This window comes from Cheilinus undulatus, linkage group 3 (assembly GCF_018320785.1).
Source record: "Cheilinus undulatus linkage group 3, ASM1832078v1, whole genome shotgun sequence".
Lineage (NCBI taxonomy): Eukaryota > Metazoa > Chordata > Actinopteri > Labriformes > Labridae > Cheilinus > Cheilinus undulatus.
This window is the reverse complement of record NC_054867.1, coordinates 22,246,617-22,264,290: the sequence shown is the minus strand read 5'-3', so window position 1 is coordinate 22,264,290 and position 17,674 is coordinate 22,246,617. Positions and strand designations below refer to the sequence as shown.

General features: G+C 39.7%; 1 protein-coding gene across 3 annotated transcripts; it reads left to right on the top strand.

Moving 5' to 3' along the window:
- Nucleotides 1-251: 251 nt before the first annotated feature.
- LOC121507257 (limbin-like) lies at nucleotides 252-17,517 on the top strand. Of its 3 annotated transcripts, none has more exons than XM_041783504.1 (23): nucleotides 252-744; nucleotides 1,041-1,116; nucleotides 2,410-2,552; nucleotides 2,728-2,784; nucleotides 3,243-3,429; nucleotides 3,527-3,627; nucleotides 3,766-3,831; nucleotides 3,961-4,095; nucleotides 4,615-4,754; nucleotides 4,838-5,150; nucleotides 5,241-5,480; nucleotides 5,666-5,841; nucleotides 6,092-6,251; nucleotides 6,382-6,558; nucleotides 6,682-6,980; nucleotides 7,301-7,472; nucleotides 10,346-10,489; nucleotides 10,673-10,900; nucleotides 11,034-11,266; nucleotides 11,364-11,451; nucleotides 11,544-11,719; nucleotides 16,324-16,425; nucleotides 16,623-17,517. In XM_041783504.1, exons 1-23 carry the CDS (start codon nucleotides 505-507, stop codon nucleotides 17,017-17,019), a joined length of 4,050 nt encoding a protein of 1,349 aa, XP_041639438.1. In that variant the 5' UTR covers nucleotides 252-504; the 3' UTR covers nucleotides 17,020-17,517. The 3 variants fall into 3 exon arrangements, with proteins under 3 accessions (XP_041639438.1, XP_041639437.1, XP_041639439.1); XM_041783503.1 differs by having other exon boundaries at nucleotides 2,371-2,552; XM_041783505.1 differs by lacking the exon at nucleotides 3,961-4,095 and having other exon boundaries at nucleotides 2,371-2,552.
- The last annotated feature ends 157 nt before the right edge of the window (nucleotides 17,518-17,674 follow it).

Here is a 17,674-nt window from a genome sequence, read left to right as displayed (position 1 = left end):
AGAGAAGGCTGCCTTACAGAAATTGTAATATCTTCCCTCTATAGAAATGTCGAAACGTGTGTAATTAAATTTTCATGCTAAAATATACTTAAATAGACATTTTACCCATATTTGTGTACCGCTGGATAGTGTCATTATCGCCCAAAAATCTCTTCAGTATTTAATTTGAAATCAATAACCGGGAAAGTGCCTACGTACCCTGCTCTTAACGTTCCTTAAGCAGTTGACTGTTCTTCCTAAGTTTTGGAAATGTTTCCCAAAGTCGTGCAGCAACGGCAATTATGGATTTTGCGCAGATTAGTCATTTAATTTTACTTAGGTAGTTCCTCCTTAAATGAAAGAGAACGAGAAAGATGCCGTCGTCCATCACGTATCCCCCTAACAATGATCGTCTCTCAGGAAAAGACTGTTTTCATCGTGGATTTTAACAGCTTCAACACTGAGAAACAGTGCAGCCCGTTAGCTAACGGCTCTCCTTGGTGAGGGTGGCACAACAACCTACGAATGCTTCTGGTACACTTCAACGCGAAGACGGTCACGATTTGGTTGTTTTTCTTGGATATCCAAGTGTCATGTTTGCTCCTGCCTCCGTTACATTACCGTTTGTGTCACAATGTAACCCGACGTGACACCGACGATGTGTTGGAGTACAGTGCTGGACATCAGCCGTGTTATGACTGTACATCTCAGGATACATCATGGTACACAACACTACCACCTCCTTCTCTGATGGACAAACAGGAGGTGAGTGGCATTGGGGGAAATACTGCATGTTCTTGTAGCACACCACATCTGCCCATTATGAATTGTATCCTTAAACCCTCAGCTGCAATATTAAAATGTAAAATGTTGCTCAATGTATGTATATATTTTGGTGTACTTGTCATCCGCAGATATTACAGATACTGCCTTGGTTTATAAGAGAACATTTGTTTAATTGCATGTCTATGGGATTCAGTTTGACGATGCTATTTTCAAATTTGTAAACAAAAAAATAATGAATGATAATGCAATATTAAATGCCAGTCTTCCATTGTCAGAGCTGTTCCAAGAACCATCGGAGACAGGATGACCCAGATGAGAAACTAAAAGAAATGGCATTGGAGTGGATGGACGGTTTGTTCTTTTCTTTTTATAAGTATCATATATGTAGGGAGGGAGTTGTGTTAAAATCAGTTTTACTAACAGCACCAGTAAAGCTGAATAAGATGTGATTGTATATCTTTTTAAATGTTTTGTATAAAAAAAATGTTCAAAATCATGAATACATTTGAATACATTTTCATTTTATTTGAATAATATGATTAATTTCATATTTTGGCATCTCAAACCCCAAAAATGTCAGGTGGCGTGATCTCCTGAGTAAACAGATTACTAACACTATTAAAAATAGCATTTTAATTGTGAGAAACTTAAATTAGAAAACATTGCCATGATTTTATGGTTTAAATCTTTAAAATAAAAAAAAAAGTTATTAAAATGTATCATTGTAAAACTAGTAAGATCATCCAAAACTTTTGTCCTGTAATTTTCAAGTCAGGATGTTTCAACCATAATCATAGGTATTCTACTTTAAAATGAAGTAAAAAAAAAGATTATAGCATATTTTATCATACATTTAACTCTAGCTGACAGTGATGGTAAAGGGAAGTGGTTCATAAATCCTTTTCAAGAAAAGATAAAATCATAATTTTCAGTCACAGGTGGGCAGGTATACTTTCCATGTCAGGTGGTACAACTGACGTAAAGCTGCTAAAAATGCTTTTAAACGTTAAACCCTTGATTTTATTTTGAAAATATATGAGACCTCTTTCTAGCAAGAGCAAAAGTAACAACATGTCGAAGTAGTTGCCTGTTTATTTGAATTTTGTTGCAAACATCAGTTGGTACAACCAGTGTTTCAGGTGCTGAAACTACGAGACGTGTTGATAAATAAAATGAATGATAATATTTAAAACTCGAAGAATATTTACTTTACTTCTGGTAAGATAGATGAGGTATTACATTTATATTTTTTAAACCGTTTAATTACAATTTTGCTTGGGTGAGCAGGTAAACTTTCCAGGTCAGGTAGTACATCCAAGGCAAAACAGCTCAATATATTTGGCTATAAATTTCTTTATTTTATTCTAAAGATATGTTCTCCTCTTTCTAATAAGAATAAAAGTTACAACATTTGTCTGAGTATTTGCCTGTTTAATCTGAAATTAGTTACAAATGTCAGGTGTCGCAACCACAATTGAACAAAGCCTTAATTGTCATTGCCCCAGATATATCGGCTTTGCATTATACATCAATATAAAATGTATTTATCCATAGTAGATTTAAACCATTGTATCAGTTTTTGATGTTTTAAATGTATTGTGGCAGGTAAAATGGAATTCAACTTTCCCAAGTTGTTTTCTTCAGAGGACCCAATATCTTCTTCAGCTCCTGCTGGTCCACGGGGACACTACTTTTACTCCACATTGACCTCCATGTCAAACATGTTGCACCTCAGGAGAGGAAGAAGCACACTCACCAGAATCCACCCAGGTCATGCTCTGCCTCAGGTGGGTTTCAAGTTGCACAAACTTAATGAGGTTGTTTGTCTTAGTTTAAAAACGCACATGTGTAGTGCTTGTGTATGACTTTAGCCTTCAACAGATCAAACATCTGGTTAGTTGATATTATATACTTATTATCATGTTGAGAGATTTTAATTGCAGTTGGTATTTTTTTCTGCAGGTTCAGAGTGTAACACCTCCATCTGCATTTGGGGTCAGGTTTCATAAGTGTGCACAGGTACATGAAAGTAATGTTAGATGATGCATGGTGTTTTCAGTATGATATTGATTTTGCCTGATGTTGACCTAAAAAATCAATTATCAGTAAATGTGAATTTTTTTTAACCAATATTTACAACCAGTATATCAGCTTGAATTATCGGCCAATTTTGGCTGTAAATTTGTGCTGTATGTATGAATAATTCTGTGGAGTTTTAGGCTGCACCAACAGACCTATTGTTCACAATCTTTGTCTTTGTTCAGCTTTAGGTCTGAATTTTATTTATGTACAGGTATCCATACTGGTATCAGCTTAAAGAAATTCGTAAAAAAGCAGAATATCGGCAAAAATGTAATATCCCTTGAAATTTGATTTGTGTGAATTTAAATCTATATCTTTAAATCAGTGAATGTAAACATTTAAGAAGATTCAGTGATTTATTCTTGTATTACTTACACATACTGTTTGATCCCCAGGTTAAGTTGGACACTGATCCTCCTCTGCTGACATTCTTCCTTCTGATTTATAACACGGGTCCAGCTGGTGGCACCAACCTGTCTCAAGTGGCTATCCGGGACTCTGTCTCTGGAATAGTGCTCCAAGAGACTGAAGGCAGAGTGGTGGAAAGAGGCTATCAGACATTTGCTATAGATTCACTGTCTGGTGAGTCCAGGAGTAAACATTTAAATATTTTCTGTTTCTGCATGCTTCACCCATCACAGAAAATTTTAATAAAAATAATCCTTTGTTTCTTTTTTAGCTGGCTCCAATATAAGTGTCAATTATACTGCTAAAATAAGGAGTCATAAGAGTGAAGTCCTGGACCTTCCAGCTTTTCTCACCTTTTCTAATGCCTCACAGGTATCTCTCCTACTGCTTATTTCAGCTATTTAGCTTAAAATGGCAGTATCACAAACTGGTAACTTTGTATAACCACAAAATGTATTAATTTTCACCATGCCAGTCTAAAAGTAACATTGTGTTCTCTTTTCTCAACAGAACGATGTGAGTATGTTTGGTCCGTTAAAAGCTAATCTAACCTTGAGGGTGAATTCCACTGACAGAGTAAGTTGGGCTGTTCCTTAACTAAAAACACACCTAAAGTTCATTGCCCTGCATGTTCTCTTTAACAGATTTCAAATGTTTGTTCTCAAAAATAATTTGACGATAAGTTCAATCTGCCTACAATTTTAGATTTTTCCAAACCATGGGGTCCATTTTGCTGGATTTGTTGCGGGCTTATTTGTCACGCTGGCGCTGTTGTCTCTGGGATTTCTGGCCATGAGCCTGATTGGTCCCAGAAGCAGGCTGAGCCTTCTGCACCAAAGGGTATCACAGACTATAATTCTCTGTCTGTTTATTTGAATGACAATCATCACTAAAATGCACTGATTTGTTAAATACAAGTGTTGGGTATTTGTACACGTGAATGATACAGAAGTGCTGTAGTTTAGATTGTTGCAATATCATGTGCCACTACATGATAAAAGCAAGAACTCGGGTATCCCAGTGGACACAGTACAGAGTGCATTAGATAGAATCTCTCCAATAATTGAAATCACAAAAAAATTGTTGAGAGATAACAGTGCTGATGGCCTAATGGATATGTTTGTGTCATCCACTGTCCTGTCTCACTAATAAAGGTATAAATCCCTAGAATAAAGTTTTATAATAGTAATAATAATAATAATAATATTAACAATTTCCATAAATGAAAATACAATTTGTACAAATTGTAATTAGACCCTAACCAGAATCTGTTGTATGACTATTGATTATTGTATAATTGTGAAAAAGTTAAATTTATTTTATTTTAGATTAGTTAGATTTCATAATGTCTTGCTTCAGAGAAACAGAGGGGATTCAGACCATGAGTATGCAGACTGCAACATGAGTGAGACAATAAAGGAAGAGGCAATGTTTGAGGACAAGATGGTGGACATCATGGTGCTGGAAGATCCCCAGAACATGTACCAGGCTTTGGAAAAGTGAGTAGGCCTGTCAAGAGGAAATTTGGTTTACCTAACTGTAACAGAAATGTACAAACCCACTCTCACTTTATCCCTCCAAGCCTTGAAATGTCTACACTGCTGCATGCCACCAATAACCTGGAGAATATTCGGATTCAGATCTACAAGGACGTGATGTCGTCTCTGCTGAGCGGCCTGCGATCCAGTGGCCAGGCCCAGCAGAGGCTGCTCAGTGTACTTCACGGACAGCTGCTTGGCATGGAGGGTCGGCTCAAAGAGGAGCGAGGGGCTCGAATGGCTGCCCTCGCCAGCCGGTGCAATCTGGAGACTCGGGAAGAGATGGAGGCAGAACACTGCAGAGAAGCTGCTAAAAAGGCCCAGGCTGAGCTGCTTTGTCAACATGCAGACCAGCAGGTTATTAGAATAGGTTTATGGTGAAATTTTGTAAAAGCAGTGGTTTGGGATTAAGCCTTTATGACATATCCCACTAAACTCTGTCACTAGGAGCTCCTCCACTGCAGTGTCCTCTTGGAGAAGCTGCACAAGCTGAGCCAGAGTCAGCTTCAGCACATCCTGTTGGTCCGGCATGAGGAGGCCTCAGCCAAGGTCCAGAGACAGATCATAGAGTGGCGCCGCGTGGAGTTGCACAAGATTTTCTCTGAGGAGCTGGAGGAGGCCACCAGGATTGGTGAGCTGGAGAAAAGTACAACAAAGAGTCTTCAGCATGATTACTTCACCTGCCAAGTAAGTAAAAAGTTAACTTTCAAAGTGCTGTGTCTTTGAGATTTTCTTGATGAATCTTTACCATATCCTGGTATTGTTCCAGGTTGCAAAATTTACCCCAAAGCATTTTTTAATCTTTTTTACTATTTAGAAATAAGTACACAAAGCAAAAATGTCAAATACATGTCCTTTCCGTTTTTGTCTAGGATCAGCTTGAGGAAGTGCTGGATGTTGTCCTTGCTAACCAGCGCTATATGCTCTCTGAGCGCCATGCTCAGAGGAAGTTCTTGGTGCACAGCCTTCACAGCCTCAATGGTCTGATTTCTGACACCTTCTCCAGCACCTCCAGCAGTTTGGACAGCTGGTTCACTCACATCAGGAGGTTGGGGCCTATTGTAAATACCAACACTGACATCATGCTATAATCATCCATCTCTAGTTGTGTTAATGTAACCAATTAAGCTTCAGAATAACTAAACAGAAGTGGCCAAAATAGAGTCTTTTTACTAGTTTCAAACAGAAACTGTGAGTTTACATCAACTGCAGTTTTGTTACCAAGTCAACCTTAAAGGCAACGTCTTTTGGAGTGTGGACTGGGGCTTTATCATGACATGCTTTCATCTCTCCACCAGGGGGAGAACTGTGCCTGCAGAGCAGATAGAACAGCTACAGGAGAAGTCCCAGAAGGAGCTGGTGATGGTGAAGCAGAGAATGGATGAGGCTCTGAGCCAGGAGAGGAGGGCAATGCGCTGTGGACTTATTAAGAAGAGACGGGAGCTTATCTCTGATATGGTAGGGAGATGACACAAATGAAGGATTTTCTTAGACCTTTATTCTTAGCACCTGCATTAGACTTCCACCAAAGATTGCTGCCAAGAAACCTGAATAAAACATCATTATTCCTGTTTCCTGCCTGCTCCAGCTACAGGGCCACAAACAGCGACAAAAGGATCTATCAGGCCTTTCTAAAGGTCTGGGGGGAAGGATAGATATCGCTCAGCACCTGCACTGTTGGCAGAACTTACTGACAGCTCAGTGTCTGGAGCTGGCAGAGCTCATCAACAACCTGGATGAGGAGGCTGCTGCTGACATCCGCAAGGTATATCTCCTCCCATCAGGCACATTTAAGACCTAATCACAGTAAGAGATACATAAAACAGAGAAATATACCATTGAGCTTCACTGAGTTTAATCCGCTCTCTGTTTTCATCCTGTTCAATAGGTGACCATGCGTGTGATTCAGGGTGCCATAACAGATCTCAAAGCCATCCAGCCCTCTGCTAACCAGGCTCTGCTATCATTGTTGCCCCCAGGGGCGCAGCATTCCCTGACGCAGGTAGAACCAGAGCTAGGAGCAGGACAAGGGGCGAACAGTCTCCTACAGGGCCAGGAAAAGTTGCATCAGGAAGGAAAGGCAGCTTTGCACACTCTTCAGAGTACCAGGGAGGCTCTGAGAGAAGCTATGGAGAGAGAGCTGAAGGAGCAGAGAGAGATCAGGGCAAATTGCAGAGATTTCTTCAGGTCAGTGATATAAAAACACCAATCCTTTCTTTTCAGGGATATGTAGATGGATCATAAAGGAAAATAATGTTGTTATAGAATGAGCACTTTGTGAGTCATTGGAGACTCATTTTCAGAACTGGTGTCAAAAGTTATGACACTAGATGGAGTTTATGATTTGATTCAGACTGGTCCTCCTGAAGTACATTTCCCTCAAACCACTGTTACCACACCAAGTATGCTATTCCACATTTTGACCTATCAATAGTACTCCCAGCATAGCCATGTAGGTCAGCAGTGGACCACATTGTGTTTATCAGTCTTCTCTCTTTTTGTTCCAGTTGCTTATGTTTGTCTCAGTTAACTTTTTCTGAGGATGACCAGCTCAGGATGAAACTTGAGTTTCAGAAGTCTTTTTCTGTGATGGACCGCAGTCTGGTGCTGCCCCACGCTGTCTCCAGAACCAAACTGCACACTGCTCTGGCAGCTAGGAGGAAGGAGAGCGAGCAAAAGGTGGTGTATGCAAAATCACACACTTTTTCTCTGAGTTAGGGCCTGTGCCAACAGCCAGTGATTTTAACACTGGAAGAACTCACAACCACCGCTTCTGAGCACACGCCAACATTTATTGTTACTAGGTTCTAGGAGTTGATTTCTGCTTTCTTTGGTTATATTAGTAATGTCTCCTTGTCTATATAGCTAAGTTTGCTTAATATTTCCTTTTTTCAATGAAATATCTTCAAATCTCTAACAAGACAAGCTAGATAGATTGTTTACTGTATCTATCGCACAAGATATATTTGACACCCATCTAGGAAACCTCCCACACAAAGTGTTTGGGAAGGGCAGGACTTTTCAAAAAATTCTTGAAAGGTGATTGGATGAATGTTGTGTCTGTCACATTCATTACGGGCCAATCAGAGCGAAAAGACAAAGTGAGATAGTAGGCATGTCGTAGTTTACCAACAGTGGAGCTTGTTGTTGGATCAAACTTATGTGGAGGCATGCCGGGAGAAGTGCAAAAACATCTTCCCCACTGATGGCTACCATTATTACCAGCTTCCAGATGGATTTGCTGGAAGATAGCCATTATACACTGCCTGTCCAAAAAAAAGCCGCCACCAAAATAAGGTCACACACTCTAATATTTTGTTGGACCGCCTTTAGCTTTGATTACAGCACGCATTCGCTGTGGCATTGTTTCAATAAGCTTCTGCAATGTCACAAGATTTATTTCCATCCAGTGTTGCATTGAATTTTCACCAAGATCTTGTCTTGATGATGGGAGAGTCTGACCACTGCGCAAAGCCTTCTCCAGCACATTCCAAAGATTCTCAATGGGGTTGAGGTCTGGACTCTGTGGTGGCCAGTCCATGTGTGAAAATGATGTCTCATGCTCCCTGAACCACTCTTTCACAATTTGAGCACGATGAATCCTGGCATTGTCATCTTGGAATACGCCTGTGCCATTAGGGAAGAAAAAATCCATTGATGGAATATCCTGGTCATTCAGTATATTCAGGTAGTCAGCTGACCTCATTCTTTGGGCACATAATGTTGCTGAACCTAGACCTGACCAACTGCAGCAACCCCAGATCATAGCACTGCCCCCACAGGCTTGTATAGTAGGCACTAGGCATGATGGGTGCATCACTTCACCTGCCTCTCTTATTACCCTGATGCGCCCATCACGCTGGAACAGGGTAAATCTGGACTCATCAGACCAAATGACCTTCTTCCATTCCTCCAGAGTCCAATCTTTATGCTCCCTAGCAAACTGAAGCCTTTTTTTCCGGTTAGTCTTACTGATTAATGGTTTTCTTAAGGCTACACAGCTGTTCAGTCCCAATCCCTTGAGTTCCCTTCACATTGTGCATGTGGAAATGCTCTTACTTTCACTATTAAACATACCCCTGAGTTCTACTGTTGTTTTTCTTTGATTTGATTTGGCCAAACGTTTAAGGGATCGCCGATCACGATCATTCAGGATTGTTTTCCGACCACATTTCTTCCTGGAAGACGATGGTTCCCCACTATCCTTCCAGTTTTTAATAATGCGTTGGACAGTTCTTAACTCAATTTTAGTTGTTTCTGCAATCTCCTTAGATGTTTTTTCTGCTTGGTGCATGCCAATGATTTGACCCTTCTTAAACAGACTAACATCTTTTCCACGATCATAGGATATGTCTTTTGACATGGTTGTTTAAGAAATGAGAAGTTACTCATTGCATCAGCTGGGGTTAAATAACTTGTTGCCAGCTGAAAGATAATCGCCCATGCAGTAATTATCCAATAGTAGGCTCGTACCTATTTGCTTAGTTAAATCCAGGTGGCGCATTTTTTTTTGGCCAGGCAGTGTATCTTGCCAGTCCATCTTCTTTTCAAGGTTACCAAATATCACCTTGACTGACAAAGGCAGCAGCTGTAGACAAGGGGTAAAAATAACTAATTACATTTACTGAAAGTACTTTAAGTGAGTACCTGTACTTTTTGGAGTAATTTTTAAAATCACTATTTTTACTTTTATATACGTGTATTTGAGGGGAAGTATTGTACCTGATTACATTTAAAAAAGTATGAAGTACTGAGTAAAAAAATAAACACTAAAAGTCAAAACGAGAACATCCAAGCTTGCTGCCAACAACAAGAAAAAGGCAAGTCATTTGGCTTTAATGTATCAGGTGTTGTAAAAGAGAGACAAGAAGATAGCTTTTTCACCCTCCACACTTTTTTGTTGGTGAATTAAAGCTTTAGGGTTATATTAAAGGGTTAAAATGTTTGATGTACTCTCCCTCTTTCAGAAATGAAGTCTCTCTTCCCACATCTGTCTCCCTTTGATTATGTATGTAATGGTTCTTGAAGCATTTTTAGCAGTCTCTGTGCTGTCCAAAAAAAAATGTTCTCTTTAACAATCAAACATATCACATATTGTGATTCTCTTATACAGAAAATGTCAACAGAAGCTGTTTTAGCAGCATGCTACAGCATTCCACAGAAGTTAAAGGCATTAAAACAAAAATAAACAGAAACAATATATTTTTTTCATGTTTTATAAAGGCCATGTAGACACATTTTATTCATTTCCATCTGTTCTATGACCAGATGAAAACTCCTCCCATGAAGCCTTATGTTAATTCAAAGGACAAGTCACGAGTCAATATGTATCAAGCAACAGTGGCAGATTGGGTAAATGGTGTATTTGAATGTTTTTATACAAAAAAAAATGGAGAACAGTTAACACAAGGTCAAACCACACTACAAACAGCCTCATTACCTCTGGATGAATGCACATTGTGATTAAGAACTGTAAAAGATTCCTTGGAGTGGTTTCATTTATGAATAGAGTCAATTTGGAGTCAGCCTTATGGTTATCGTGGTTTTTGCAGACAAATATGCAATCCAAGGGGAAAACCAGCGAGACCAGACAGAAAACAGACACAACTGACCTGCAGCTTTTCCAGAAAAGACTTGAGGAGCAGATCAAACTGTTCGAGAAAGAGAAAGAGATGGAGGAAGGTGTCATGGATAAGGTAAAACTGTCGTTTTCTATATAATAGACCTCACTGCAAGGATTGTTTTAGTGTACTGAGCTTTTCAAGGAAAAAAGAGGCAGTTAATGTTATATTTCAAACCCACAGTGAGTAGGAAAAGCCATACCCATAAAGTAAAATGCACACAAAACAAGTAAAATCCCTCTGTGCTCATCATGGAAGGTAATGGAGGAGATGCAAAGTGAGAGAGTGGAAGAGCTGCGTTCTCAGGGAGACAGTCTAGCAGTGCAGTTGGAAACAATTCACTACCAGAAGGCTGAGAGGAGGACCAAAGTGTTAGAGACGTCTAGAGCCATGCTCACTCTGCACAGCCTGCTCATCCAGCAGATCAGAGAGAGAAAGAGCCCGGAGAAACAGGAGATGGCCCACATTATACAGAGCCACTGCATGGTAAGCAACGCTTGACTCCAAGTCATAGCTTTTTACAGTCTAAGGGCTACTGAAGGGCCTTTGGTTTCCTTTGAAACTGTTACTCTAGCACTGAACTTTGTAGATTTTTTGAGTGTATTTGACTCTTCCACAGGGCCTAGAGGAGGCAGAACAACAACATCTGAAGGAGAAGGCAGAATTAGATGGCCAAAGATTGTGCAAGTCCAATGCAGGATCAAGTCCAACACAGAGTGATGACTCTGACGAGCAAGAGGAGGAGAGCAAGGAGGAGAGACTTTATCAGCTGCAGCAGGACTGCAGGATGTCATCCATCCTCCAGGAGGCACTCTATAAGTATGAAGAGGTTAACTCTGTGTTGGCTGAGAGGTGAGCGGGCACGTCACTGTTATCTCAGGAGTAATGAGGAATTTTTTGGATTCAAACACGCAATTAAGTTTAGGTGTTGAAACTTCTGGTGTTTTAGGTTACAAGAAACGACTGCCAAAAATCAAGCCACGGAATATTTGAGAGAACAAATGGAGCTCAGGAGACTTTATGCACACTGTGACCAGGTCTGCTATAGTCCCAGTTCTTTATTAAAACGTCAGCAGAAGAAGAGAAAAACTGTCTTTAAGGTTTCTCTTTTTCATGCTCTTCATCTTAGGATCTGGATTTTGCATCTCGGCTGGTGAAGCAGAGTCAGATCCCTGCTGAGGCTCTCCTAGAGGCCCTGCGCCTCCTCCTCCCCACCCTGCCTGAGAGTGAACTCCTCTCCATCACTGATGCACTCTACCCCAAACAGCATCCTGTTTCATCATCTGCAGAGCAGGAACACACAGGGTAAGAACCAAGTTTAGTTCAATTTTACACATCTTACTTGCTGTTGGAGGTCTCTTGGTGGAGGTGCATATGCTTGAGTCATGGCAGATAACATTTGTTCATAACAGTTAGGAGGGCTGTGAAGCTAGTAGATAAATCAATTCCTGTTTTTTGTAATAAAAAAACATTGCTTAATCTCTTTTTCTCTTCAGAAAGAGAAAATAGAATATTTGTAGAGAAACACACTTTATGTGTAGATCCTACAAGTGCATCTCAAAAAATTAGAATACCACTAAAAAAGTTCATTTTTTTTTCCTGTGATTTAATTAAAGAAGTGAAACTTCCACATATTCAAGAGTCATCATTGCAAAGTGAAATATTTCCAGATTTTTTTATGTTGATTACTGCTTACAGCTCACAAAAATTAAAATCCACCATCTCAAAATAAATATAATAAAAAATCACAAAAACGTAAGTCCAAAAAGGATTTATAAAACAGCGAAACTGACCTCCTGAAAAAATATGCTGTTTTATGTACTCAGTAATTGGTTGGAGCTCCTTTTGTACAGATGTGGCATAAAGCCAAACAGTCTGTGGCACCGCTGGGGTGTTATGAAGCCCAGGTTGCTCTGTTAGCAGTCTTCAGCTCATCTATATTGTTGAGTCTGGTGTCTCTCATCTTCCTCTTGACATTTCCCCAGAGATTCTCTACCATTTTCGGGTCAGGAAAGTTGGCTGGCACATTGAATACAGTAATACCATAGCCAGCAATCCACTTTCCGGTAGTTTTGGCTTCTCTGTGGCCAGGTGCCGAGTCCTGCTGGAAAAGGAAATCAGTATCTCCATAAAGCTTCTCAGCAGAAGGAATCATGAAGTGCTCTAAAAGCTCCTGGTGGATGGCTGACACAGTTGACTCTGGACTTAAAAGCACAGTGGACCAACAGCAGCAGATGACATGGTACCCCAAATAGTCACTGACTTAAAAACTTAAAGCTGGACTTCAGAGTTTAATTTAATCTGAAAACAGGACCTTGGACCACATGCAACGCTCTAGTTCATTTCCCCCTTTGCCCAGGTGAGCTTATGACATCGTCTGTGGTTCAGGATTGGTTTAACGCTAGGAACATGACAATCGTAGTCCATTTCCTGGACCCGTCTGCGTGTGGTGTCAGCTCTTTGCGAAGCTCCCCTAAGTTCTTGAATCTCCTTTGTTTGACAACCCTCTGAAGGCTGAGCTCACCTCTGTTGCTTTTGCCCTTCTTCTTACCACATTTTTCCCCTCCTGTCAGCTTTCTAAGAATATGCTTTGATACAGCTTCTAAGAACAGCATGCCCTTTCAGCAATGACCTTCTGTGGCTTAACTTCCTTGTGGAGGGTGTCAGTGATTATCTATTTCAAGTCAGCAGTCTTCCCCATGACTGTGGTTGTGTGTGATAAACTAGAGTGTGAGAATGAAGGCTCAGGAACCTTTACAAATTGGACTTTTTCATATATTCTAATATTTTGAGATAGTGGATTATAGATTTTCATGAGATGTTATCTGTAATCATGAAGATATAAACAAAAAAGTCTTGCAGTGTTTCACTTTGTATGAGATAAATCTTGAGTATACAGAAATTAAATCTTAGAAATAAATCACAGGAAAAAAAACTGATTTTTTTAAGTAAAAGTGTCACCAGGTGATAAGGTTAATTTACACCCAAGGGCACCTTAAAAACCTTGCAAAGAAAGCTATGTTAACTCTCGACTATTGGTCCTGAAACTCAGTTTTTATCTGTGTATTGTGTTACTATTTGGACTGTAACAATATGACAATAGGTATCAAAAAATGCTCATCTACTCAAATGAACAGGTTGCCTGTCCTTTATTAAGGACTTTATTTGTAAATCAGATTACCCTCATTATACAAAGTCTGTCAGCCTCTTCCAACTTGCAAATGAAGTTTTGTGTTTGCTTTTCAACTTATTTCATGAGCCAACCAAAGCTTTTGGTCATGCACTAGTTCATGTTATTTTCTTTCCATTCCTTCTTTACAAATTAAGTACAGTGAAAACTGTTTTGCCCCGAGTCCACAGCCAGAGTCTCTGTGGTTCTGTGGTTTAACAGAGTGAAGTCACTGATTAAATAAAACCAGCCTTTAAACACAGCAGCTGGCTTCTACAGATATATCTCAAAGCATTGTTGTAAATCTGAACAGCATAGAATATTGTTTGGAAACAGTTCCATGACGGTTCTTTTCCCTGAGCCAAGATAGAGAGATAAATTATTTTACTCATCTCCTAATTTCCGTCTTTCCCGAAACACTGGAACATGTGGGGCTCCTGCTGAGTTTAGATTACTTTACTGATGAATAATGTCTCTTTGGATCAGAGCTGTCTGGCCAAAGGACAAGAGAAATGTTGAAAATGTTGCTGTTTGGAACAATGTGCAAGACATGTGTTTTCCTTTTCTTCACCAGCTCTTTTGTTTCTCCATTTGTTTGCAGAATAAGGCCAACACTTTCACAAGTGAACCCTTTTGATTAGAGTCAGGAGTATCAATGAACACGGTATTTTTTCAACTATGCAGAAAAATTTGTAATGAAAAAGGAGTTAGACAGTCATCTGTAATGAAACACAAAACAGACCATCAGGAAAAAGGGAATCAGAAATTGAGCACACAACTGAGAGTTTGAATTAATAAAAACTCACAAAGAAACAGAACGGCATACCTCTAAAAATCTTTGAAATATACTACAGATTACCCGTATTGCACAAGATCTGTATCCTAACAACACAGGAGGCAACTGTACAATGGCAAGACACTCGACCTCAGTTTGCTCCCAATGCTGCAGCATTAGTGTGTAAATGTATGTGGATTATTTAATTTTGATGAATTAGTTTGATGATTTCTCTATCTAGCGTCTGGACACTGCAATATACTCCATTCTTCTTTTCTGAAGTGCTCAAGCTCTGACAGGTTGCATAGGGGATTAGCATGAACAGCCCTTTTCAAGTCTAGCCACAAATTCTCTATTGAGTCAAGGTCTGGGCTTTGACTCAGCCACTCATGAACTTTCACCTTGTCTCAAAACCATTTCTGTGCAGCTTTTGCTGTTTGCTTCAGGTCAATGTCTTGCTGGGAACAAAACTTCTCTCAAGCTGTAGTTTTCTTGCAGACTGAACAAGATTGTCAACCATTTTATATTTTGCCGCATTCATTTTATCCTTTACCTTTACATGCCTTCCTTGGCAAGCCGCCAAGAAGCGTCCACAGATGCTGCCACCACTGTGCTTCACACTGGGATGGTGTTTTCAATAATCTTTTCTCTGAGTTGCTTGGAGTGTTCTTTTGTCCTTGTGGTGTAATGGTAGCCAGGAATACTGGTCAACCAGTGAGTGGAACTTCCAGACACAGGTGTTTTTATACTACAACTACTTGAGATACATTCACTGCACTTGGGTGATCTCCATTTCACTAATTGTGAAACTACTAGCATCAGTTGGCTGGACCTCTTTTGAACTAGGTCAGTCACTTTAAAGGGAGTGAATATTAATACAATTATTTCTTTTACCTTACTCATTTCAATTTAATTGGCATTACTTAGAGTTTTTTTTGTATGTTTTAATATTGATCATTATTGATTTATAAAATCAATAAAGGGTTAAACATCCAAGGGGGTGAAAACTTTTTTTAGGCACTACCTTTAAGTAGGGTGAGACATTTTCAGTCTTCCTTAGAACCTTCATATCAGTTTGGACCAGGTGAGCTAGCTTCACTTCCACTGTCCATAGAGGTTTCTGCACCCTGGAACCCCAATAATAAAGATGTTCTCCAGTGCCTCCTCATACAATAAAGCATCATCCTCTGATCTACCTTTTAGTTGTTGATATGCTGTACAAGCTCAACTTCATGTTCTTTTAAGGATGGTATTTTTTAATTTCACAGGTAAATCATTGGGAACTGTGCTTTACTTTTAAAGGGATTCATTATTTCATGTCTTTACAATACTATGGTGTTGATAGAATACTTAATCAAACAGTGATACAAAGGTATGTTTGTAAGAAAAACGTGTACATGTACTTCCTTTGTATTTTTTTATTGAAACAACTATAATTGATGTTTGCCAGCAATGTACCACTTTTGTGTGTGGGTCGTGATAGTAGTGGTATGTTGCTTTTCTTGGATAGAAGAGTTTCCCAGGTGAAAAAGGTTGGGAACCCCTCTAATTTAAAGGTACAGTGTGGGAAATTGTGAATACTAGTTATTAACAGTTGGACTGTAGATTGTAATACTCACTTCTGGTGGAAAAACTGTCCCCCAGACCCTTCAGTGGTAATGTACAAGCGTGGTGGTGCCCGACGGCAGAGTCTGTAGATGGGGGACCCTCCTTATGTATGAATTAAAGGTGCATTCTAAGTGAATAAAAGCAAATATTTTTCTCTATCTAGGTGATTAAACATGCTTGTTAATATTATGTTCCATGTTGGCAAGTTTGTTTCACTAAATGCTACTAAATATTATACACTGTATCTTTAAGTTTTGAAGCGTTTCAGATGGCCTTAACCATTTCAATCAAAGCTAGTCATTGCAGAGATTGCATCACAATAAGCAGCTTCATGATGTACTGATGGCTTTTCACCAGGGGTGTTGTGGGGTCAAACGGGCGCCTTCCTATCAAACTGAGAGAAGACGTGGTGCATAAAAATATGATAAATACGCCAACCTGCGCTGTGGACACAGAGAGGTGAGCGTTACACATTTTTATGTTTTATTTAGACTCATTTGTATTTCAGCCGTCACCATCTTCATAGATCCTTTAATAATGTGTAATATGCCTGTCATTGATTACATGTCTTGGCTGCACTGACCTAATGTATGAGGTAATCACTGCAACCCTCCAAACCCACTAACAACAGCTCCTTTGTGCTCCATTTCTCACAGGCTCCAGGAAAGGAGGCAAAGTTTGTTGGAAAAGCTGCTCATGAGGTCCCTGCGCTCGGTTCCTAGAGACGCAGCACCTTTGCTGGTTAAAGAGAAAGGACAGGAGGACAGTCTTCATGAAGTACAGCGAGCTATTTATAACCTACATATGCCTAAAGACTGGGAGCAGCATGGTGACCCTGCAAAACAGAGAGTAGTGGACAGGACGAATGATGCAGTATACCTCACAGCAGAGGGAGACAAGATGCCACTGAACGTCCCTGCTGCTGGAGAGAGGTTGTTTGTGTTTCGGGATCCACCTGAGTTCAGTGGCCATGTGGGTGCACCGACAAGGAAACGGAAAAGAAACTTCCTCAATTTTAAGAAAAGCTCTGTGGCTCCATCAAACCTACCTTAAGACTTCAAAACATTGTCTTTGGCGAGAATTTGATCAGGATGATATTATTTTGATATAAGATAATTCCACCACAAAAAATAAAGGAGAGTTCTCCTGTTTAATAGAAGAAAATCCATGTAGCATCTGGTTTTTGTTTATGTGTAAAGGCAGCTTACTTTGACTGTTTCAAGAGTTTTTCTGCTTATTTCTTCTCATTGTAAACAGGGAGTATGATTCAGAGGGCATCAAATGGAGAGAAGGGTTATTTTGTTCCAATGCACTTGTCTTGAATGGAAAAGTCCAAACAAAAACAGACTGATTTATGAAAAAGTACACTTGACAAATGAGTTTTTCAACTCGAGAGTGGTGCATGCCATGAAGCTTGAGCGTGAACTTCTTTGTTGTAAGTCACCAAGTGTTTGTGGTTTCATCTGAAGACTATACATGCTTTTACACTCAGGATGAAAAGGTACGAGAAACATTGAATCCTTTCTGTACAGCATTTTAATAAACCTTTCATGTTCCTGGATGTTCTGCCATGACTAGTTTTGTTTTGTTACATGTTTTAGGAACTGAAAAGCCACAACACAGAGTTCTCTCCCTGTGTAATGGCCTGTAGAAGCTCTATTATCTCCGGTATTTGGAGCTGGGTTATTTGCTCTCCAAAACACACCAG